A 24,726-nucleotide genomic window follows, 5' to 3' on the forward strand; every position below is an offset into this window, starting at 1 on the left:
GTAATAAGTAATTTTTCTGGTTTAACAATGGCTTCTTACCCACCACTGGCCGCATTATGTTATCGTAAATAAAATTGGCGAACGCTGAAAGTAACTGGAATTAAAGGAAACATTTTGATAGCTATGAAAATTTTGCAAAAAATTTGTGTTATCGACGACGAAATACCCTAACTTAAGCGAGGCAAAACTTGAATTAAATACTTAAAGATTTCAATGATAAAATATGAATCTTTGCAGTTGGCTTCAGTTGCCAGATCTTGAAATGTTTCAATTGATGAGTTTGCATGAATTAAACTTTGGTTATACCCCACATGTTATATTGAACTATAAAGAGGTTATTTAAAAAAGCAGCTGAAACAAGCCTTACCCAAAAAAAAAAAAAAAAAAAAAAAAAACATGCACAGAGTATACAAACAAGCCACACACTTAACGGGCAAAAATATTTGCTGAAACGCATATTTACTTGCCAAAAAACAAAGCCAAGTGAAATTGGTTGGCAAACAGTGCCAATAACAGCAGCAACAACAAAAACAACAACCACGACGATAAAATCGTTTGGCGAAATCAATTTGCATTGGCCATGGTGTGCAAAATGCAGCAAACAAATCAAAATTAATCAATACAAGTGCGCCGAGCTGTGGTCATGACGCATGTGGCACGCAGCAGGAGGCAGCAGCCAAAGCCGCAGCATATGCAACAGTGGCATACAACGGCAGCAGGCGAGAGAGTGCTTAAGCCAGTGCTTAGCACACAAATGAAAATTTAATATTCGCATTAACACAGCGCTGGCAGGAGCAGCTAGCAGAGCTCTCATGGTTTCTACTCCACTGAGAGCGAAGCGAAGCAATCTCCTGCTGAGGGTCTTGCATTCACCCCGCTCGCACTGCATTGCTAATTTTAAGCCATGCCATGCATTTCGAATGGCTTTAAGGGACCGAACGCCAGGCCTTCGCAAAGGGTACGTCACGTTGAGGTCGCGTTGACAGATGGTTCATTACGCGCCCAGCGAGAATGCGTTTTAATTACCGAGCAGAAGGCAAAGCAAATCAATTATGGGGCAACTGCGACTGCGACTGCGACTGGGGCAGCTGCTGCAGCTTGCTGCGGGCCAAATGTCAACTTTTGACCAGCTTCGCACCTGCAGCTCAATCAACTGGACGCAAGGCAAATAATTCACGTTTTAAGTCCGCACGGCCCACTGTGGTGTCGTGCATCAAAGGCTCTCGCCGTGGCGATATTATTGCAGGTTTAATGCGGTTTCACGTGCGGCTCCCCTCGTAATTTACGATTATAGCTGAGTTAACCGCACTTCCGCCCACACACACACACACACACACACACACGAGCACACTCACACACTTGTACTAGATGCGGTTAATGTGACTGTGGGCATATCATAGCTCAGTTGTTGGCACGTGTGCGTGGGCGTGGCTGTCAACCCTTTAGGGCCATTAAAAGGCCTCTGCTTTGGCATAACTAATGTGCCTATTAAAATCGCATACAAATACCAGATATTTGCCAATTGCCAACCAAAGAGCAAAGCACAAAAGCCACCTAAAGAAACTTTCACTCTTTGCCTGTTTATTTGCACTGAGACACTGAGGCGCAAAAGTTTCTGTTCTTCTTTACTTCTTCTTTTTTTCTGTCTTTGCTTTCAACCTCATCGATGAGCTGATAAGTGGCAATTGAGGCAATGCGTGTGTGCCTGTGTGTGTGTGTGTGTGTGCATGTCATATGAAGTGCCAAAGTTGAAAAAGTTATTTGCATGTAAATTTGTTGTTAGTATCATCGAAAAAGTAATACGAGGCCACAAATGAATGCGAAGCAAAGAAAAAGCTGGCAAAACTTTAGACAACAAAAAAATATATGTATATGGGGAGGAGATAAGGCAAACAAACAATGATAAAGCAATATGCAAAAGCTACGACTGGAGGTACGACTGGAGCTGGTTGCCGTCTAATGACGGCGATAAAAGCTGGCGAATGGTGTAAACCAAACAGCCAGCAAATGAAAAGTGTTTCAATAAAGGCCAACACAATTGAAAACTTTGCAATTGCCCCGTAGAACAGCTCACACACACACATGCACACGCACACACACGTTGAGTTGTTTTGTTGCTTTGTTTAGCTGCACATTACAAAATGTCGGCGTTTGATATCCGTTTCCGCTCAACTGGCAAAATTCATTAAGCCCGACAAAATGGGGCTCAGCGCTCAAAGAGTCACTCAATCTGTCAATCTGTCAATCCGCCAATCCAGTCAGCCAATGCTCGAGTGGGTGCCCAACGCTCAATAAACTTTCATTAACTTCGCTCATTCATCAGCCAATCAGACAGACGTATCGTACGGACAAACGGACAGACGTACTCTGACCGACTTGTAAGTGTTTTGTAAACATGACTTATAGAAATGGCAGCCAATATTTTTCGCAGTTGCAGCTGAAGTGGCACGCCCGACTGACATATCAATAAGGTTGCAGTTGTGGCCCCGATCTGCAGTCTCTGAATAATTCATGAGGCCAGCGCTCATTTTGTAAATTTCACGATTTTGCGTTACTGTTGCTCTGGCAGCCAAATGTCAGGCGGCAGCAATCCGTCAGGACCCTCAAGTGGCCAAAAGCGGACAGGGGGTCAATGCAAAAATCACGACTCTCAATTCTCAGTAATCGGACTTTGGCTATCGACCAATTACAATTCAATTGCGCTGCCAGCAATTTAATTGAGCATTCAAAGACGCATTGACACGTGCGACAGACGGCGACGATATCGCCAAAAATGCTGGCCAATCCGCTGACCAATTTCGTAGCAAACTCGACTCAAAGCTCCAATTGCTGCATGTCAGCAGCGGAGTACAAGGGGGGAGGGTAGGTAGTCTAGAAGATTGCCCATTGCCTGGCAAGATTTATCCCAGAGTTTGTGTTTGTCACTCTGCACTCTGCAATGCGTGCTCAGGCACCAGGGCAGCTTGTTATCGTGCCTGTCTCCACGATTCCCGTTTGATTGGCAGCTCAGGTTACAATTTCTACCAGCAGCAGCCGGAGCAGGAGCAGCAGCAGCAGCAGGAGCAGCATTGCTAACACCACAAAAAGATCCTTCTGTGTCGGCTTCCATGTTTTGCTCACCGACCATTTTTCCACGTTTCCCCTGCCAATTTTCCAACTGTCAGCATACGCAAAGTGTTGTCAGAATTGTGTCCCTTCCACAGAGCTGCAATTCCGATTGCAATTGCGACAATCTAATGCCAGCATCATGAAACGGAATATCCAGCCATTTGCAGCAATGCTTGCTCGGACATTTTAAGCGTCAGCTATTGCCATATATATATTTTTAAAAAGACATTTTGATCCATTCAGTTGATAGCTATGTATGTACACCTCCGGTAGGCAGAGTCACCTTTTGCTAGGTCAACTCTTTGGTAAAGTTGGAGAAAGAGTTCAAAGGCATCACGTCTTGAGCTAATTGTCAGCATAATTAGAAGACGGCGGCACAAATCCCGGAGGGCCATTGACTGATTGGCAAAAATGTGGCGACATCCACAGCGGCAACCCGAGGCGGCCAGGGGCGTGGCCAGGAGTCTAATTGAATCACGTGCGTGGGTGGAGAAATTGGCTTTGGCAGTGCAAATGGCGCTGGGACTAGGACTTGAACTGCTTCTGGGACTGGGAATTGCTCAATCGCTGACTTTTCTAATAGTTGTACGCCGGCACGCCCACTGCCACCGCCCATAAGGCGCCATCGACGCGTACGCAGTGGGACAACAACTTAATCATCATCACGTCGGCATTAGTCACACTCCAAGCGCATTATCCTTTCAACCCAGCTCGCTTTTGCGTCTGTAAGACAGAGCTTACATATCGTCTATGTATGTGTGGGTGTGTGTGTGGGTATAGCTTGCTCACATGTCATTTGAAATGCCATTTGCAAGTCTCTTTTATGGCCACGACAATAAAGGCATTTGCCGAGACTGTGCAGCTATCAGATCGCTCCCTCAACAGCTGCATCAATTCGATAATTATGGCTTATGCCATTTGCGGATTGTGCTGGGTCATGGCTATGTGTGTTAGTGTGTGAGTGCGTAAGTGTGGGCGTGGTCAGTAAAGGGTGGCTTACATTAAAATTAGCTGCATCAACGTGCCTAATTACAATTGAACCGAACACCATTTAGGGCTCATCTCATCAGCTGCATTAAGCGATTAGGCCAGGCAAATGTCCATAAATACATATACATATATACACATCTATATTTATATTTGCTTTAGCCCGCCGCCTGCCTGCGAGTGTGTGTATATGTGTGTGTGTGTGTGTGCTTGTTTGTTTGTTTGCCTGTCTATGTTAATACGCGTCTGTCTACGTGTGGCATTTCATTTGTGTGCGAGTGTGAATGTGTGTGTGTGTGTGTATATTTCAAAAATTTAATTGCACACGTTTACATATCACGTGCACTGCGGCTGCCTGCATTGTTTATCTAAATGGATGATGTTGATGGAAAATTAGAGAAAATGGGGAAAATAGAGAGAGCTGTGTGTGTGTGTGTGTGTGTGTGTCGGTGTAGCTGTGGCTGTGCCATGCCATTGCAATTTAATTAAGTCACGCAACATATCGAACCGTAGCTTTAATGCTAAAGCAAATTTCAAATTCACATAATAAAGTTTCGATTCGGTTCGAACTGTCGCCAACCTAATTGGAATTTGAAAACAAAATACATTTGCATGTGTGTGTGTGTGTGTGTGTTTCTTTTTTACAATTATTTCAAATAATTGATGCAGAAGCTTGCTAGTGCAATTGAATAAAAGTTAATCAACCGAATAGAAATATAATTGAAAACAGATTCGAACTTTAAGGCCAGAAAGTTGAAATGTTCCAAGTACGGTAATATATTAGATATGTATAATACTTAAATATATATAGGGAGTACAGTTACTAAATGACTTTACTTCCTATGTAGATGGTTGCTGTTGTATATAGTTTAAACAGTTAACTTGAGTGTGTGTGAGTAGTTGTGCATTTGCCTAAAGAGCTGTGCCTGTTTAACCCGGTTTAAAGAACGACAACACAACAACGAAACAACAACAACAACATCGTCATCATCAATATGTGAGGTTGGGCCGTAGGACAAATATGCTAAGCAGAGACAGAATTCGGCACAGTCGCAGGTGAGGCGAGGCGCACCAGGTGAGCCAAGTGGGCCAGTTGGGAATCTGGCTCGTTGCAACTGTTAGTAGCAGTATCTTCCCCAGCCAGGTGCCTCAACTGGCTCAACTGGCTGGGCCTTGTTAGCTGCTCCACTCGCTGCTGGCTGCGCTGCCGTGTCGCATATTTGTTAGGCAGCCCAAGGAAGCGTAAGACATTTGCCTGTTTGCCTTTGGCACGTGCATGGCATGCGGAATGGAAATCTAGTAGGTTCAGCTAGATGGAAATAGCAATATACCTATACAAATGTGCAAGTGTAAGTGTGTGTGTTTGTGTGTGTGGTAGTTATGCATGTTGTTTTCCTTTGCCCTTTCAACGAATTTGCCGTGTTCTTTTTATGCAATTTGCTTGCAGACGACGACTCGTTATTTTATTGTTTACCTGTGCACACGGCAAACATAAGTAGAACATAAATTTCAGCAGCGCAATCTTGGGCGACTGCATTCTCTTTTGTTGTTCAGCAAAAGGCATTTGCGCATCAAAAGGAAGCCGTGACTAAATAATTCCTGTTGATTTCGTTTCGCAATTACCGTGTAAATAACAGCAAATTGCCAAACACTTTCACAATTGATATGCGTCCTCTGTTCATTTCGATATACAATTCAATATATGTATATGTATTTTCAATATTGGGGCAGCGAAATCCTTTTAGCGCTAATCAGCCAAACACAATTCGAGTGGCGGCACATGCGAGTTGCAATACAAATTTTGGTAAATTCTCAAAGTGCTGTCGATGCTTGTGGCTGGGGTTGGGACTGGGGCTGGGGGCTGGGGGCTGGGGGCTATGGGGCGTGTTCTTAAAAGCTTAAGTGAAATTACACTTGGAGCACGAAATGCGCAGTGCGCGGTCCAAAGACCGTCGCCCCAAGGGCGTGGCAGTGTGCTAAAATGCTCGCTAAAAGCTTTTGGCCCACTCAAATGAGGAAAATTTTCGAAAATTCGAAAGTGACATTGCGATAATCGCGTAATCGATGAAGTCTGTCATTATCATGAGCCCCGTCGATGTCGCGTTCGATGTCGATGTTGCAGCCGCTGCCCCACCCTCGGCCAGTGCCACTGGCGCTGACAGTGTCAAAGGCAAGTCAATAAGTAAAAATTTTCAATGGCAAAATGTCGAAGCAGGCAACCAGAAAAAAAAAACACTTAGATGGCAAAGCGGACAAAAAGTACGTACAAGTGAAAAAAAAAGTTGTGGAGGGGGTGTGGTGTGAGCGGGCTGAGCGGGACGGCAGGCTGTACGTTTAGTTTTCGGCGCTTGGTGTTGGCGTTGGCAAATTGCCTCCGCGAACGCTGCTGAAACAAATAGCTGCAGTATCTAAGGGCGAGAGAGAGAGAGAGAGAGAAAGGTAGAGAGCGCGCGAGTTGAGGCAGCTAGGTTTAGTCAAAAAAGTTGAAGCTTTGATTCTGTGCTTCAGCAGGAGGAGAGCTACAGGCAGATTCAATTTGACAGTTGCTAGAATTCAATTTTCTTGTCATCATGTTGCGGATTAGTTTCGTGCTACTTCAGGCCGACGTGCTGGCGAGACGGAGAGAGCGGCAAACGGGGCCTAGCACCAGCAACACAGTTGGACATCATTTGCAAAAGTGCAACTGCAGGAATAGCAGCAGCAGGAGCAGGAGCAGGAGCACCAGCAAGTAGAAAACAGACTGCAGACAGTGGACAGCAGACAACAAGCAGGAGATAGAAGATAGGAGACAGCAACTTACCAATGCACACGCACAAATGAGAAAAGTTGCAACTTTTGGAAGCAGCAAAAAAGTTTAGCAGCTGCTACTGCTCCTGCTGCTCCTGCTGCTGCTGTCGATCGACCGGGGAGCACTGGCAAAATGTTATGCAGGGCGCCGAGGGATGTGAGAGCTGGATGTCCTGGACAAATAATAAAGTTTGTGGCCAAGTCATGTGCGTGTGGGGCAGATGCAACAGTAGTTACAGAACGAAGCATTTGTAAAACTTTTGAGTTCAGCTTAAACAAATTCAGTTACCACAACAAAAAAAGAACAAGTGTGTGACAATTACAGTTAAATAATCGCGAAACACGCAATTAAATAGAAATATATATGTTTCAATTACTGACATGTTAGAGAGATATAGATAGAGAGAGAGGAGGGAGATAAGGAGAAGGAGAAAGATTCCTTTGAATTTAATTAATGACACACGAATCCTAAATACGATAAAGAGAGAGAGAGAGGGAGAGAGAATGAAAGAGACAGAGAGTGTCCTTTGAATCGAATTATTGACACACAAGACATAAAAATGTTGGAGAGAGAGGCAAAGAGAGAGTAAGAGTCCCTTTCTCTTCCTCAATCTCATTAATTAACTCTTTCTCTTGCTTTAAAAGCAATCGTCATATTATTTAAACTTAATGTTTATAGAATGATTTTTTTTATGACTTTTTTTTTTTTTTTTAAGTAGCGGTACGTTAACCTGTAAATAAATTTTATAAATTCGCTTAAATAATCTGATTTTTTTGCTTATTCTTTCAACCCGATTCAAACTAACTGAAAACATTAACCAACAATTCTTGTCAGACTTGATTTTAATAGTAATTACAAATGCTTTTAATATAATATTTATATACACACATATTTGGGTGCCTTCAATATGCACAGAGCAGCACAGAAAATGTAATTAGTAAAACATATTTCGAACAAAAGGTATTCAAGAATTTTTTTTCAAGATGCGAAGGATTTGTATATCAGCTCTTAACAGAAAACAGGGTATCCCCTAGTCAGGCAGTCCCAACAAGAGAGCTCTTGTCGTCATTTCCATCATTATCAATTTCGTTTCCGTTCGTTAAGCCCTTGTATTATAAACTTTCCGGTATGCCTTTCACTTGACACGAATATTGTGTGGTCATCTCTCAGTTGTTGAGCTGGAGCTGTCAGGCAAAAGAAATGTATATCAATTAGGCAATTTCTTTGGACATGTCAACGACACTTGCTATCTGTGTCTCAGCTGGCTGCACTTTGGGGCAGCCACAAGCTGTCCGCAGCAGCAGCAGCAGCAACAAACAATTAAAGAACAGCTTAAGCAACACTAAGATGACCCAAAGCTTATTTAAGGTAACTTTAATGTTCGGCTCTAATTTGTCACCGCAATTTCTTTGTCACTCAGTTGGAACCAAAAAATATGAAATGTCAACTGGAATGACTTATAGACTCCACTAAACTGTCCGCATGCGATCCATCTCCGACCAACCGACTAACTGCTTAAATACTTAATATACCAACAACAATAACATGGGCAACAGCAACAACAGCAACAACGGCAGCAGCTGCAGGAAGGGACACAAAACAAGAGACAAAGGCATGACAACGACAAGGCAAAGGAGGTGGAAAACAATTTGCTGCCACCTTCGGTAGGTGGGGCTGCAGCGATTGTTTACTCCTAGCCAAATCCACGGCTACTGGGCCGCCTTCTGCCTTCAGTCGTTACTATTGTTGGCGTTGTTGTAGTGGCAGTGGGCCGAATTCCGAACCGAAGCCGCTTGATGGATTACAGCCAAAAGGCGGCAACTCCGAGAAGTCAATGGAAGGTGTGGCCCAGGCGGGCGGCAGCAGCTGCACGATTAGGCTTTTGTTTAGCTGCTTGTCAAATTTCTATGGCCACACCCCTCAGCCCCACACTGGTTCAGCCTTAGCCCTGTCTTTGACTTCGGCATCGGCTCTGGCTTTGGCTTTGGCTTTGGCTTTTGTGAGTTGTATCTGCGCCAAAGTGATTTGTGCACCCCAAAGGATTGGAAATTCGTTTAATGAAGTGAAGGGTTAAATTTGCCAAAAGGCTGAGCCGGGCCCTCAAGCATTGCCGAATGGAAGCGGCTTAAGGGGCGCACACAATAGAGGTGGAGCCCAAGACAACAAATTCAATCGAATATACACTCGTTCACTTAGACACTTACACACTTACACACTCACACACACACACTGATGCAGCTCAATACGTATCGATGAATAGAAAGTTTAAGGAGCCATTATTTGGCTAGGATGGCTTTAAGCTAAGCCGAACAGCAGCGCTTCCGCCAATTACTCTCGAATGCCTTTCAGTGACCTTCACACACGACTCCCGGCAGAGGCCGCGTCAATTTGACCGCCACAAACTGGCCAACAAACGGGCCAACGGGCCAACTGACAACATAATCATTTATCATACAAAAAATGGCATTTCTCCAGTGGCATATATGATTGCGAACGAAAGCCAGGCCAACAGCGAGGCCAGTTAACCTAGCAGCCTAGAAGCTGCTAAGGAGGCCGCCTGCATTCCCCACTCGATGGGCCATAAATCTGCAGCCATGGGCCAACGTTGCGATATGCGAAATGGCAACCATTTGTCTAATTTTAATGGGCATGCTAATAGAGCCATTGGCTTGTCGAGTGGCCGGTCAGCCAGTGGATTGGTCAGCCAACACCTGCCCCTGGTCGCTCGCAGTCGGCTCGAGCTTTAATTTATGTGCGGCAAAAAGTTTTTGGCTCATTAAATGTACCTCAAAATGTTAAATGACTTACGAGCCACGCTAAAGCAGCCGCAACGAGATGTTGCAAACGATTGACTGCCATCTGCCCTTTGCCCTCTGCCGTCTGCCGTCTGCCCTCTGCCGTCCGCCGTCTGGAACGTGCCACTGTCGTCGCCGTGCCCTGGCCAAAGAGCCAACTGCGGCAGTCATTGCATCATCATTTACTGAATTGCCGCTACGTGCGGCATTATCGGCCACAGCCAATCGCATACGGCATCGCAATCTCAGCAGCCGGCCGGGCCTCTGTTTGCGATATCGATGAACAGACAAGTAAAGTCCCGGGTCTTGATTTTTAATAAGCTACATATGCCCGGGTATACGCTGACAGCGAGTATGTCAAACGAGGAACATTACATTTATTAAAATACGTTTATGTATATCTGCTTAAGAACTGAGTTGCCCAATGGGTAACATTAAAGATTGAAGGCGGCACTTGTCATCTATAGCTGCGTTTCAGTCTACTGTTTTCAAGTAAGGATATTGAAGCAGGTATTTATATTAATTTTTATTTATATTCAAATTATTTTAATTCTGTTTACTTAGTATTTAGTTAAAATTAATCTTATTATTATTTATTATTATTATTATTACATTTAATACTTACATATATGTGTATGTATATATTTTTATATATTTAGATATATTTCTTCAACTTTTTATTTATTTAATTTTGTTTATTTATTATTTAATTAATATTACTCTATTTAAATACATATAAATATTTATATATTATTTCAATTTATTTATTGCATTTTTTATTATTATTATTAATTTTATCATTATTATTATTTTTATTTAATTGTTATTAATTAATTAAATTTTTTAATTGATTTCATTTATTATTTTGTTGTTTTATATATATATTTTTTTTTATTTATTTATTCTTATTTATTTTATTTGTTTTTTTTTTTATTTTTTATTTTTATTTATTTTTATTTTTTGCTGGACTATAAACAAGAGCATCAGGATGGGTGGTCGGCGAGCTCGATAAATTGCGCATTTCGAGTTCAAAATGTAATCTTTGCAAGCGCATTGGCAAGCGAAATCAAATGGATGCGCCAACGTTTGCGACGCTAATTGACGATTAGTGGCTGCATGGAGTGCATGGAGCAACAATGAATAGAATTCGCTTAATTCAGAGAACAACAAACAGCATGGAACAATCTATATAATTGAATCCTCTGCTGAATCAAGATACGGGTTAAGCTCCAATATCCCATCAGTGCATTATGTTGGCATTGATTATTCAAATCAGATACGCCGAATAGCTAATGCAAGACAGAGTAGTGCAAATTATAGATAAATGTGTAATATGTTTAATCTGCTTGTCAACTAAGCTCACATCTAACCAGCAAAAGCTCAACAACAAGAAAATTATATTTCCCATTTACTAAAAGCAAAATATTTGTTTTATTAACAGAAAAAATCTATTAATTATTTAAGAATTCTATCAAAAGGCTTCGAAATTAAATTTTAAAAATATCTAAAAATATAATTATACATATATATTCCTCATCAGAGCGATGATCTGAGGCGATAAATCCGTCTGTTTATCAAAATAAAGTTGAAGTTTTATTATTATTAATTTTTATATATATATATATAACTATGTTTCGATTTAATTATATATGACGCAGCTAAATTTGCAATATTAAACTTATTAATATTATATAACAATAATCAACAATTAACAATAGATAATTAAAAAGTTAAAGTACTCATGCTGTTCGCTTAAGTCAGGGCATCTGCAAGTCGTTCACTTGCTACCAAAGAAAAGAAAAGAAAGTCTAGTTCGAATTCAATTTGATTTAGCTCCGAATATCATTAATGGTGCGCATCAATGGGAAGAGCGGCGCTGCTTTGCAGTGTGGAATGACAAGTTGAGCTGAATTGACGCATTTATTTCCTGCCCTCATTTGGCCTGACACTCCTGCTTACGTTCAGGTAGTGGCGCAATGGCATAATAGACAAACAGCCACGGGGGAAATGGCCAATTCAATCAGGACAGCCGAGCAGAGACACCGACCGCAGTGCCACTGCTGACATATTCTCGCATGCAAAATGCATCATAAATATTTATGAGTGCACCGGAGGCAAAGTCGACTGTTTTGCCTGCCTTAGTCTGCATTTGAATGCATTTATCATAACCAGCCAAAAATCGAATAAAATCGCATCTATTTTCAAAATACGAGCTGCACGAAAATATGGATGAGCTCAGCAAATAATGGGGTTAGCTGCTAAAAGCAGAGCTCACACACTCACACACATACACCCACATAGCGCCAAATTGAATTTCAAACACAAGCCCAAAAACCCGCTCAGCCCCCCAATCAGAGCCAACCCCTGCTACGCTTCCGTTGCTTCTAATTGTGAGTGTGTGTGTGTGAGAGTGTGGCCAAAACTATGATGCTGCTATTGCAATAGCAGTCAACACAATTGTGTGAACCAGCAGCGGAGCTAGCCGGAACCAACTGAACAAAACTCGGCCACTCTCTGGGCCTCTGTCCGACTGGCCAGTTAATGCAGTTGCTGGATGTGCTGCTTTTTACTGCTGATGGCAAAATAGTTGTTGATTTTGAAACAACAACTGAACAACGACTGCCACACAGCGGCCAAAGTTGTTTCTTTTTTTTATACCCTTAACCCATTGAAAATGGGAAATCAGGGTATAATGGTTTTGTGAAGAGTATGTAACGGGCAGAAGAAATCATCGCAGACCCCATAAAGTATATATATTTTTGATCAGGGCGATGTGCTGAGTCGTTATAGCCCTGTCCGTCTGTCCGTCCGTGTGTCCTTATGAGCAAGCCGATCTCAGAAGATATAAGAGCTAGAGAGCTGAAATTTGGCATGCATACTCGTATATACCATGGCAGTACAAGTTTATCTTATTTTTTCGATAACTCATACGATAATTTTTTTATCGAGAATAATCGAAAAATTGATTGTGTTTTTCAAGCCTAGTTTGAACACTTTTTGACCTAGAGACTTCAGATGTACTGTGTATACACAGTTAATCGATAGGAAGATTTTGTAATTTACAGATTTTGGATACCACGGTCCCCTTGCCAATTTGTAAAAATTATTTCAATTACTAGAGACTTGTGCTTTAGAATGTACATACAGTTTAACCATATGATCACGTTTTGAAAGTTTTATTAAGATTGTCCGTCTACAAAAGATATAATTCATTAAGTAAATTCTCATAATATTGCCCACACTGCAGCGCAGCCCACGCGCAGTCGCTGCTTACCGCGCAGTCGCTGCTTACCGCGCAGTTAGCAGAGGGGGTGCTGTCTATGCATATGTATACATGTGTGCATAAAAAAAGTACATAATGATTAGAATATCAGCTTGAAGTGTTCAGGGTATCTCCTAGTCGAGCAGTCTCGACTAGAGCCTTCTTACTTGTATTTTTTTTTTTTTTGTTCCGCCCACCCTTTTTGCCTTTTTATTACGTTCTTCTTTAGTGAGGCTGCGGCGCTGTGCGTTTGCCGCTGATTGTTGTGCTGTAAATTGCATTTGCGGTCAACAAAGTGCAACAACAACACTGGCTTTATTTTGTTCTGTTTGCTAGCAAATTTTTCGTTGATTTCTGTTCCTGTTTCTCATTCTCATTTTCATTTTCATTTTCATTTGCTGTTTGTTTCATTTAAATTGCCATTAGGTGCGGCTTTGTGCCAACTTCTGCTCACACGCTGTGTCTGTGTGTCTGTCTGTGTACCCAATGGAAAAACCACAGCATTTGGGTTACGATTACATACACACACACACACACACACACAGTGTCACACATAGATATTCACACACACAGCAGCTAGTTAACATTTCCGGCTCTCTCTGTCTCTGTCTGCACTTACACATTTTTGTGCTCAATAATTTTCACTTTTTCCCCATAACTTTTCCAGCATGCACTAAATATTCAACAGTTTTCATTCCATCTATGCCACCGGTTGCAGCTGCTCTCAGCTTTGCTCACTTTGATTTCATTTTCATTGCCTTCTTTTTTTTCGTTTTTATCGAGGAAATAGTGCTGGCTTGGTTTTTAATTAAAACAACAATGCGCCGCTTCACTCAGAGAAACCATTTTCACCTATCCATTGATCGGCTAACACCCCAAACACACACACACACACACATGCACACACACATTCGAATGCAAACAGCCAGCGAATGCTGGGCAGCCAGCCAGTCAGTCGGTCAGCCAGAATGTTGTCGTCGTCCTCGTCGTTGTTGTTGTTGTTGTTGCTGTTGCTGTTGTTGTGTGTGTTGTTGTTGCAGTGTTTTACTTTTAACAATTTCATTTCAGTCTCACCCTCTGCCCGTCCCCTGCCTTTGTTTCCGAGCTTGTTTTGTGTGAAAAGTGATAAGTGAAATATGCTTTTCAGTTTTCAATTTAGTAGTTCAATGCAATTCCAATTGGATATTTGCAATGGGCAACGTTCAGCGCCCAAACAGTTGCCCCAGCTCCGCTGTATTGGCAAACTGCTGCTGCCAGTTACAGGGGGAACACTCGCAAAATGTCGACAGTCAGCAGTCCTTTAATAATGCTTTTATTGCATAGATATAGAAATGGAAACCAAACAAAACAAATAAGAAAGATCTAGTCGAGACTGCTCGACTATGAGATTCCCTGAACCCTGTAAAGCAAAAGATATTCCGAGAGATACTCAAATCATTCTGAACTTCAACATGTATCTATGTATGTATCTATGTATCTAATTATCTATGTATCTAAGTATCTAAGTATCTATGTATCATAAATATGTATCTATGTATCTATGTATCTATGTATCTATGTATCTATGTATCTATGTATCTATGTATCTATGTATCTATGTATCTATGTATCTATGTATCTATGTATCTATGTATCTATGTATCTATGTATCTATGTATCTATGTATCTATGCATCTATGTAACTATGTATCTATGTATCTATATATCTATATCTATCTATGTATCTATGAGCTCAGGGTATAAAGAGGTGGAAAAAAAACCAAAGTCCTTTGCGAGATTTTTGTGCAGAGAAAAATGCAGCTAGCATTCAAGCAAAAGGCAGAGCCTGGTATAGTCTATCATTATGGTATGTGCACTCCCTTGGGAGGGGAAGCGGAGGGAAGTGAAAAGTGAATGCGGCGATGCATTGCATCTGCGTTTGCATTTGCCTATGTGGGCCATGGCATCGGTTCAGTTCGCTGAACTCGCCGGTTCTTTGCCCTGCTGTCGGCCACGCCCACGGCCCCAACCCTGCAAGCCAATTTAGAATGCTCGCGGACACCTCACGAGCACTTGACACTCTTTGTGTAACGGCGCCGCCACCACCCCACCTGTCAGCCAAATATTTTTAATCCCCTTGACAGCGAGTGCAACACGAATGAAGTAGCAAGTGGGCGTAAAGCAAACATTTGCCAAGTCAACAGAGCAGGCGACTCCCAGCTGAATCGCCACTTTGCACAGTGTGCCCAAACATGTGTACATTCGATTATCATTGAGTAAATTTAAGTTGATGTTGTCAGTTGATGTAATATCATTTGTACTTGTATGAGTTGAGTCTATTACTGGCAAGTGCAAGAGTTATTATTTTGCTGATTATTTTTCTTAAGTATTTAGAGATTCGTCCCACTGTGCGTTTTGGACGGCGACAAGTTCGAGTTGAGCATGGCACAAAGGACAAGCAGTTCGAGCGACAGCAACAGGCACAGAAATGCAGTCACACACTCACACACACACTCTCTCTCTCTCTCTCTCTCTCTCTCTCTCTCTCTCTCTCTCATACACCCACAATGCATTGCGAACTTGTGGCAGTCGCATTTCAGATGCCACAATGCGAATCATAGAAAATAGACTGCGCCAAATTGGAGCGAGACTAATGTCTGGGGGCAAAGTTCATGAGGCGGGTCATGTCTGTGGTCGCGGTTCGTGTCTTGTCGTACATTAGCAGTGACACGGCTCATTTGTGTTAATTTGAAAATGCTGACAACGGCAACGAGTTGCTAATGAGCCCCGAAACCAATTTCGACTCAGCAGGCTTTGGCTCTCTCTTAAAGCAACAAAGTCAAAGTTCGAGGTAAAACCAAATATAATTTAGACCAGACATAGAATTGATATAATAGCGTGAAACGTATACTTTTTTTAAACCACAACCCAAATTCTCAGTACCAACTCAAAGCACACAAAATGACATTTAAGAAACTACTTTTCGTTTGCATGGGTAAGTCGCCGAACAGCTGAGCCTCCACAGCAATCCATCCATTAATCCATCCGTCTCTGGTGCAGGCAACTCATGCAGCTCGCCCATGGCCGAGACAATTATGCAGACGCTGATGGTGAAGACAAGCCTATACTGGGAGGTGGACAGCGCAGCGCTGCGCACCTGGAACATTGGCAGGCGACCGCACAAGCTGTGCCTCAAAGTCCTCCGAGAACACGGACTGCGCTCCGATCACTTCTGCCGGCTGGTAATGCAAATGGAATGGATACGAAAGGAAATCATTGTTAAGCTAAATGATTTTCTATTTGCTTTCCTCTCTCTGGCAGCTAACTGTGCAGGACTTTTATTACTTTGACTACATCATAGCCATGAATGAGCATATATTCAAGGAGCTGCTGCTCTGGGCGGATGCCAACCGGATTCTCCACACCTCACATGTCATAATGCTCGGCGCGTACGGGAAGAATGGCAAGAGCGTATCGATTATTGATCTGTCGCCGGTATGTTGAGATGAATGGTTCCCATTTACAGTTTGATTTTATTATGCGAACACAAATATGTTGCAGGCACGCAAACTTAAGGCCTTCAGAAATGCGTATTATCAAATCAAGGACTGCTGCAAGGAGCTCATACTGGGCGAGCAGGTCAGCATTGTGCGCTACGATGTACCCAGTACGGATGATGATGATAAGGAGCAGGCGTATCAGGGGAAAAATATGTCTCATGGAGACTCCACTGAGGGTCCCGATTCTCCCTATTCCCTGGCCGCCCCATGTCAAAAAAGCAGCTCGAAAAACTCTCTATCACCGTGCTCAGTGTGTTCCATAGGCATGCCCCAGTCGAATAGAAAGAAACTATGCCACAAGTGTGGCCAGAAATTCTTGGCTCAGCTCTGAGCGCCAGCTTCGAATAGACTGTTGACCATTTTGCTATCCTAAAAGACGAGTCCCAGCTTATACACAGCGGCCAATTGTTGATTATGAAATAAACGTAAAAGTGACTTTGATACGACAGCTATTTCAATTTATGCATATGCCATCGATCCGCAGCTAATTGGCTCAGAGCACAGACTATAAAAGCCGCTGTCAGTGGCCAGACCGCACTGCTAGTCCGGACTACCTTGATGTGTGCTGACCCCCTCGCTAATCGCTGAGCAGCTGCTGAGCATGGAACGCAGCTTGTTGCCGCAGACATTGGACGCTGCCTGGCCTGTCAGTGGACTTGGGCCCAGATTCGATGCCCAGGCGAGTGGCAATGGCTCCGTCCTGGATAATGTAAGTGCTACCTTTGAATATATACTTCGATAAAACACCTTAGAGAGGAGAGATTTTTATTTTTTATTTTAGCGCCTCGGCTAGGGGCTGAAGTTAGTTTATAGAATAGATATAAAATAAAATAAATTAATTTTTGAAATTATTTCATAAACATAAAATATGTATTTAAAGATATAGAACAAATATATAAAGATAATGAACTAAGAACTGTAAATTATGATATGTTAGGGTAATCTGAAGAATATTTAATAAGACAAATTAATTTTCAAAATATTTATTTTTATGACTTACTTTAAATTTAAATACAAAATAATTTATTTATTATTTAATTTTTATTTATTTAATATTTTTATTTTTAATTATAAAAATATTTTTTTTATGATTTACTTAATTTAAGTACAAAATAAATATTTATTTATTATTTAATTTTTATTTATTCAATATTTTTATTTTAAATTTAGAAAATATTTACTTTTATGTTTTACTTGATTTAAGTACAAAATAAATATTTATTTATTATTTAATTTTTATTTATTCAATATTTTTATTTTAATTTATTTATTTTTATCAATCTGCATACAACAAATTTCACGCACTTCAAATTATTTAATATCCCGAGGGTAGCCCGAGTCTACATGCAGCTTTGACCACGCCTTCTCATGTATGATAAATTTAATCAATAATAATCAATAGTTTCGTAATGCTTCATTCTCAACTCACTGCACTCTAAATTTCAATTTCATTTTGCAGGTGCTGCCGGATATGGCGCACCTGGTGAATCCATATTGGAGCCGCTTTGCGCCGATGGATGCCACAATGAGCAAGATTCTGGGCCTGTTCACGCTGGCCATCATGATCATCTCGTGCTGCGGCAACGGAGTTGTTGTCTACATCTTTGGCGGCACCAAGTCGCTGCGCACGCCCGCCAATCTGCTCGTCTTGAATCTGGCCTTCTCGGACTTTTGCATGATGGCCTCACAGTCGCCGGTCATGTTGGTCAATTTCTACTACGAGACATGGGTCTTGGGTCCGCTGTGGTGCGATATTTATGCTGTGTGTGGCTCGATGTTTGGCTGTGTTTCGATTTGGTCCATGTGCATGATCGCCTTCGATCGCTACAACGTCATTGTGAAGGGCATCAATGGAACGCCCATGACAATCAAGCTGTCCATCATGAAGATTCTGTTCATTTGGCTGATGGCCACGTTCTGGACCATTATGCCCCTGATCGGCTGGAGCAGCTACGTGCCGGAGGGGAATTTAACCGCCTGCAGCATTGACTACATGACCAGGCAATGGAATCCACGCTCTTATCTCATAACATACTCGATATTCGTCTACTATGTGCCGCTGTTTCTCATCTGTTATTCGTATTGGTTCATAATTGCGGTAAGTGTGCGAATCAGTAGACGTTTCCCCACCTCCCCACCAACAAGCCAATTTGCAGGCCGTGGCAGCACACGAGAAGGCCATGCGTGAGCAGGCCAAGAAGATGAACGTCAAGTCGTTGCGCAGCTCGGAGGATTGCGACAAGAGCGCCGAGGGCAAATTGGCCAAGGTGAGGCTGCAGTAATTCATTTGAGACCGTCTCACATTTCATTACCCACTCAGGTGGCATTGACGACTATTTCGCTGTGGTTTATGGCCTGGACCCCGTACCTGGTCATCTGTTACTTTGGCCTGTTCAAGATCGAGGGGCTGACGCCACTCACCACCATTTGGGGCGCCACATTTGCCAAAACCAGCGCCGTCTACAATCCCATTGTTTACGGCATAAGGTAAGACGGGGTGCAACACTTGAGAGAGAACCTATAATGTATTTATTTATTTACATAAGTCATCCCAAGTATCGAGTGGTGCTCAAAGAGAAGGTATATCTTATCTATCTTTCTTATCACTTATCTTATCTCATACTGTTCTTCTTCTCTTTTTCTGTTTTTGTAGTGCCCCTTCTGTGTTTGCGGCAATACTGATGAGCCTAAGCCCGATGCGCCCGCTGGGGATACAGAAACCACATCAGAGGCGGAATCAAAAGCCTAAATATGTATATATAAAAAATTCTAAAATGTTCTGCAAATGCCTACAAAAGGCAACAAATGTAAAAAAAAAAAAAAAAAAGTAAAGAGTAAAGTAAAGTAAAAATGAAATAAAAAAGTGATAATAATAAAAATAATAATAATGGTTTTAAAGCTAATTCTGGTGTAGCTAATCGACGATTATTAAACTATTTAAATTAGCATTACAAGGTAAACCTTCTTATAGTATATATTTTCAAATACTTTCTAGATATAGATAAACAACAAAAATGCTGTATACTTTGATAACGAGTCAAGATTTGATAGCTTATTTGTATTGAATAGGCTTCAGAATAACTGGACGGATTGGAAAAATTATTTTTCCAATATAAGCCTATCCTACCCCACATCTTATCCCTGATGAGAATAGAGTCTTTAAATACGGCAATTATGTAAACAAAAATGTGACAAATAAAAACAAAAAAAGGAACAAAAAAATAAGCTTGTATTTGAAATCGAAACGTTAGGCTGTCTTTTAAAGTATTGTTTTAGCTTGGTCAAAATCCATTTGACACAGCTATGCTAAAACGTATAAAGTGCAACAATATTTAAACTTGGGCAAAAATTTAATATTTTACCCTTCTCATAACCATATAAACTTGCCATATAATTGAAAGGGTTGAAGTGCTATAAAACTACGAAATAGGGCTCTCTGTTTTTATAAAGCTTTCAAGCTTTTGGTACTCGAAAATTTAACCTTTTAACTTTAAGAGCATCAGTTGAAAGTTAAATTGGATTAGAAAATAATTATCTATATATTTGTTAGCTAAAGTTGACTACGCTCCAAGCTCGGGAATCTTGTCAATGCCAGGAAAATTACGTCACGCGTACATCGACTTAACATACGAAGAGCTGAGCGAGCTGATTCCCACTCCGTCAGATCCCGTTTGTTTCATCTGCCTTGGCCCAGATTTGAGCGACGTTAATGTCGCTATTTGCTCCGACTGCTGCGTCTTTCGTTTAATGATGATAATTACTCAGTTATATTCGCCACACGGGCCCGCCCCCCTGGGCACATCCCGCACATTTGGTCTAATGAGCATGTACACACACACGCACACACGCACACAGAGACAGTGCCATGACAGTCGCATGCACACCCACTCGAGAGTCTAATTAGAATACAACAAAGCAAGCAAGAAGCAAAGCTAAATTTTTGCCCGTCAGCAATTTGGCCAAAAGTTCATCAGATTGCGCCACCAAGTGCTGATTCTCGGGCGCTGACGACTCTCATCTCACAGACATACGTGGCTGAGGCAGCCCAAGATGTGCCCAAAGTGCAGCAGCCACGCCCAACCAGTGAAGACTACAGCCATGCGTCTGGATCGAGCATTTATTTGTGACAGCCGCCTCTGGATTTCAATTACTTGACAGATAATTGCATGTGGCGCTCTCCTACCAGAAAAGCGTCGGGCGTGACGCACCCGACCTGGCCCAGTGCTGGCCGGCCAGCTCGCCCACGGAGGCCATGGCCAGGCCCTGAAGTGTGCTCACGCAGTTGTTGTACTCGGCGACCTGCTTGTTGGCCCTCAGCTGCGTCTCGCAGCCCTTTAGTCCCACCTGAAATGTGTCCAAGACGTAGGCGCCATCCTGCTGGGCCTCTGCCGTGGGCGGCAGCTTTTCCTCGATCGCTGCACGCAATGTCCTCTCCGCCACGACGCCTCGCTGCAGTGTCAGCTCAACGGTCACATCCTGCGCCTTAGCCAGCACCTGTGGAGACAAATTGGATAGTTCCAAGCTCTGTTGAGCGATGCGAATGCAACTCCTACCAGGCACATCCAAACTGAGATCACAATCACCGTTGCCGTTGTCGACATTCTCTGTGTGCGTTCACTCGCCAACTGTTAATCTCAGCGTCAGCAGCATCTGTTATATCTTATCTGGCCGGGCGTTCGTTTAGATAAAAACAATGTTGTAAAATCGCTTGTAAAGACGCGCTCATATATCTCACGGCACGACATCGCGACGAGGCGTCGTTAACAGCTTTAACCCAATTAAGTTTTTATAGGCGCTCAGATTTGCTGTTTCTGTTTCTAATATAATCGCTTATCAGCGGGCAACGGAAATGCTAAAAGGTAGCTAATTGCTTGTGCATTCAACAGCTCAGCTTATGTAAATATATATATATATATATATAAGTATATACATATATATAGATATCACCTCTGCTATCAGGTGAGAAAAGCACACACATAAATAAAATAGAAACGGATGTGAGTCAGAGCAACTAGCTTCAGCTTCATTTTGGCTAAAATGACAGCACGTAAGCCTTGTCCTGGCCACGCCCACACGCAAGTCACCGAACAACAAAACAAACCAAGAACAACAACAACAACAAGAAGCGGTTGCCTACTTTTTGGGGCGCAACTTTTGCATACAAATCCGCAAGCCCAAAAACAAATTTACATACATGGAGCCAGCGCCCGCTGCACCCCGCTGTCATGTTTTTTTTTACTTATTTACTTTCTGTTTGCCTTTTTTTCTCTCTTGTTTTGCTAAACAATTTCAGCATACATTGGGCAGCGCGGCTGCTTCTGCTATGTCCACTTTGAGCACTTGAAACGCCGCAACTTTTGCATTACCAGCAGAAGGGGGCGCGCAGTGGGCGTGGCTGGCTGTACCACAAAACTTAGCATAGCTCATGCCAAGCCACACATACACACACACACACACACACTGGCATATTTGTTGTAATGACACAAACAACAAAACCCGAGTTTCAATCTTGGGGCAAATATTTCAATTAAGTGACAAAACTTTGCACTCGCCTTGATCCTTGTAATTCGCCTTGTCATTGTTTTGTATGTGTGTGTGTGGGTGTGTGGGTGTGTGGGTGTGGCAGTGCGACATGGCCAACGGCTGTTTCAAAATTTACATTTAATTACATATTTGAATTTGAATTTGAATGTGCTTTACCGCATTTGAAAGCGCCAACGAGGCGTATGCGTCATTTGGCCCAATCTGCCATCGGCTTCTGGAGGACGTCTGGTCATTTGCGGCAAATCTTTGGCTCGTTAAGCCAAACCATTTAATCCCCTTTAATACCAACAGTACTCCCAGCCGAAATTCATCCAGCCGCACCAACAAAGCCAGATATTGAATGAGGACATAACTACGACAATGATAAGTGCAACTGCATTGGCCACATAAATCAACATTGGTTTGCCAGGCAGTCACTCAATGGGCCACTTTGGGCTGGGTATGCGCTCGCAGTCATGCACTGAGTGGCAACATTTTGGAAAGTAAGGGACGGACACAGCGCCAAGGCAAAATTGAGCTGCCCATTTTCACAATGTTCAAGCGAGGAGCAAAAAAGAGCCAGAAGGCTGGAGCTGGGAGGTGGGGCTGGTGGAACAGCGGAGAAATGCCGCAAAGGCGAGCAAATAAAGTGAAGGAATTCAAATATTTGGCCAAAATGCGTCAAGTTTTTACTGGGCCAGCTCGAGGACAGTTCTGAGCTGAACTGCGCAACATTAGCCCCTCGAATAGCTCTCCTCTACAAAAAAAAAAAAAAAAAAAGAAGGCACGCACAGAAGGAACAAAATATTTGCACCCGAATCCCCCTCGAATCGCTCGCATTGAATTCTGACGAATTTCGTAACGCAGCGAATTTAATAAATTACAGCTATGCAAAACACTTGCGCCAGTGGGGCAGCGCGGGACCACATCAAAGCGGGCCCTGGCTAAGGACCAAGGACACAACTTGTAAAGCTTGGGTGCTTTGAAAAAGGTTTATTTAAAGTATATCGAATCTATGCTGGTGTATTGCACTTAAAGTATGTTTGTTTGTTGTTGTTCGGGTGATTCCAATTGAGTCGTCTTAGATCTGGACTGGGCCGGCTGCTACTGCGGCTGCAGTGGTGGCAGCCAGACGTGCCTGCCACTCGTCATCGATGAGCTTCAGATCGTTCTTGGCGGTGGTCAGGGCGGGCTTGACGCAACGGATCTGCAGCCAGGGCAGCGTCGCGGTATTGCAGTTGGCGAACGCGAGCTCGGCATTGGCCAGCACATCGAGGACGCGCTCGGACAAGTCGGCGGGGAAATTGGGCTGGTTGAGCAGACGATCTGCCTCCTTCTGCAGCACTATGGACTGGAAGAAGGAGGAGACAGAGAAGCCGCCAAAAGGCGCTGCCGCTGGTGGTACGACTGCAGCAGGTCCGGCCGGAGCTCCACCGACAACGGCACCCGCTCCGGGCGCAGCTCCACCAAAAACTCCATTCAGATACGGATTAAATGCAGCCGCGAAAGGATTGGCACCCGCAAAGGGACCAAAGGCCTACGAAAAAGAATTCCTCAATCAGTCAAAATGCCAAAAAGGTGTCGCAGCTTTATTGATTTACCTGGGCATTGATGCAAGCGACGCTGGCGACGAGTAAAACAATTGCGAATTTCATTTTAAGGTGATTCGATTCGTTTTGTTCTGAGTTGGGCTCAGTCGTAGTAGTTTCAGAGAGACTAATATCTGGTCAGGCATTGGAATGGTCTTATATACACATAATTAGCCTGCAATTCAGCTCGCTTATCTTGGCCCTGGCAATTGAACTGATTTACATGCTCTAATGTTTGTTTATCAAATGTAGCGGCGTAATCCCCATTTCTAGGGGTTATCTATTAAGATAGTGGCAAAAGCTGGGTGGATCGCAAAAATTGTCGAGTCACCAAATTACGTCAGGCTTCATACATGATTTCTAATATTATTATTAATCATATCCTTTTTACTTTCTCTTTCCCTCGCCCTCTCTCACTTCAGTCTCTTTCTCTCTATCTCTCCCTCTCTCTCTCTCTCTCTCTCTTTCACTCTCTCTCTCTCTCTCTCTATCTGTCTTCCAGAAATGAAATTTGCAATGATTCATAATTTGTTTTTTATTTACAACTTTTTCTGCAAGTAAACAAATACAAAGAAATGAGAATACTGAGTAAACAAATTAATTAAAAACTATGCAAATATCATGATATTTACAGAATATTTTTGAGATAGAAATTTACATATATTTAAAAAAATTATATGCATACATATAATTATCAACGCCAGCGAATATTGAAAAGAATACAATGTTTAACACTTTTTACGTGTTTTTTCTTTTTTGTTGATATCTGTACGTGCTTAACACAAAACAGAAAACATATATTTATCTATGCATGTGGTTTATATATGCATGCTGATAAAAAGACAAACAAACAAAATTATGGATTAAAAATAGATTTTTAATGATACGATTCGGCAGGCTGTTAACTTAACATTTGAGTAAAAGAATTCATCAACTAACAGCCTGTTTTCAATCAAATTGCCGCTGGCTTATTGCAAGCTTGACAAATATTTGAATTTAACAGCTCTTTTAATAAGCTTTCAGCAGTAAATCAACAGATATTCAAAAGCTTAAACCAGAATTTTTTATAATTTGCACTGAAACTCAAAAATATTACTAAAAATATTAAATAAAATATTATTAAAAATATTACTAA

General features: G+C 42.3%; 4 protein-coding genes across 5 annotated transcripts; 2 read left to right on the plus strand and 2 right to left on the minus strand.

Moving 5' to 3' along the window:
• Positions 1-15,734: 15,734 nt before the first annotated feature.
• Positions 15,735-16,920, plus strand: LOC6573563 (low molecular weight phosphotyrosine protein phosphatase 1). The gene is made up of 4 exons (XM_001999595.4): positions 15,735-15,914; positions 15,980-16,161; positions 16,241-16,414; positions 16,481-16,920. The coding sequence occupies exons 1-4, from the start codon at positions 15,881-15,883 to the stop codon at positions 16,808-16,810; spliced, it is 720 nt and encodes a 239-aa protein (XP_001999631.1). The 5' UTR covers positions 15,735-15,880; the 3' UTR covers positions 16,811-16,920.
• A 160-nt stretch (positions 16,921-17,080) lies between these two features.
• Positions 17,081-19,701, plus strand: LOC6573562 (opsin Rh2). Of its 2 annotated transcripts, none has more exons than XM_001999594.4 (6): positions 17,081-17,188; positions 17,939-18,577; positions 18,636-18,746; positions 18,800-18,966; positions 19,026-19,059; positions 19,133-19,295. In XM_001999594.4, the coding sequence occupies exons 1-6, from the start codon at positions 17,081-17,083 to the stop codon at positions 19,226-19,228; spliced, it is 1,155 nt and encodes a 384-aa protein (XP_001999630.1). In that variant the 3' UTR covers positions 19,229-19,295. The 2 variants fall into 2 exon arrangements, with proteins under 2 accessions (XP_001999630.1, XP_043863291.1); XM_044007356.1 differs by lacking the exon at positions 19,026-19,059 and adding an exon at positions 17,813-17,849 and having other exon boundaries at positions 17,106-17,188; positions 19,133-19,701.
• Positions 19,702-20,582: 881 nt separating this feature from the next.
• LOC6573561 lies at positions 20,583-21,142 on the minus strand. The gene is made up of 2 exons (XM_001999593.4): positions 21,033-21,142; positions 20,583-20,973 (listed from the first exon to the last, which is right to left on the minus strand). The coding sequence occupies exons 1-2, from the start codon at positions 21,078-21,080 to the stop codon at positions 20,659-20,661; spliced, it is 363 nt and encodes a 120-aa protein (XP_001999629.1). The 5' UTR covers positions 21,081-21,142; the 3' UTR covers positions 20,583-20,658.
• Positions 21,143-22,975: 1,833 nt separating this feature from the next.
• Positions 22,976-23,723, minus strand: LOC6573560. The gene is made up of 2 exons (XM_001999592.4): positions 23,604-23,723; positions 22,976-23,539 (listed from the first exon to the last, which is right to left on the minus strand). The coding sequence occupies exons 1-2, from the start codon at positions 23,655-23,657 to the stop codon at positions 23,084-23,086; spliced, it is 510 nt and encodes a 169-aa protein (XP_001999628.1). The 5' UTR covers positions 23,658-23,723; the 3' UTR covers positions 22,976-23,083.
• Positions 23,724-24,726: the final 1,003 nt, after the last annotated feature.

The sequence above is a fragment of the Drosophila mojavensis genome, unplaced genomic scaffold (genome assembly GCF_018153725.1).
Source record: "Drosophila mojavensis isolate 15081-1352.22 unplaced genomic scaffold, ASM1815372v1 contig_16, whole genome shotgun sequence".
NCBI lineage: Eukaryota > Metazoa > Arthropoda > Insecta > Diptera > Drosophilidae > Drosophila > Drosophila mojavensis.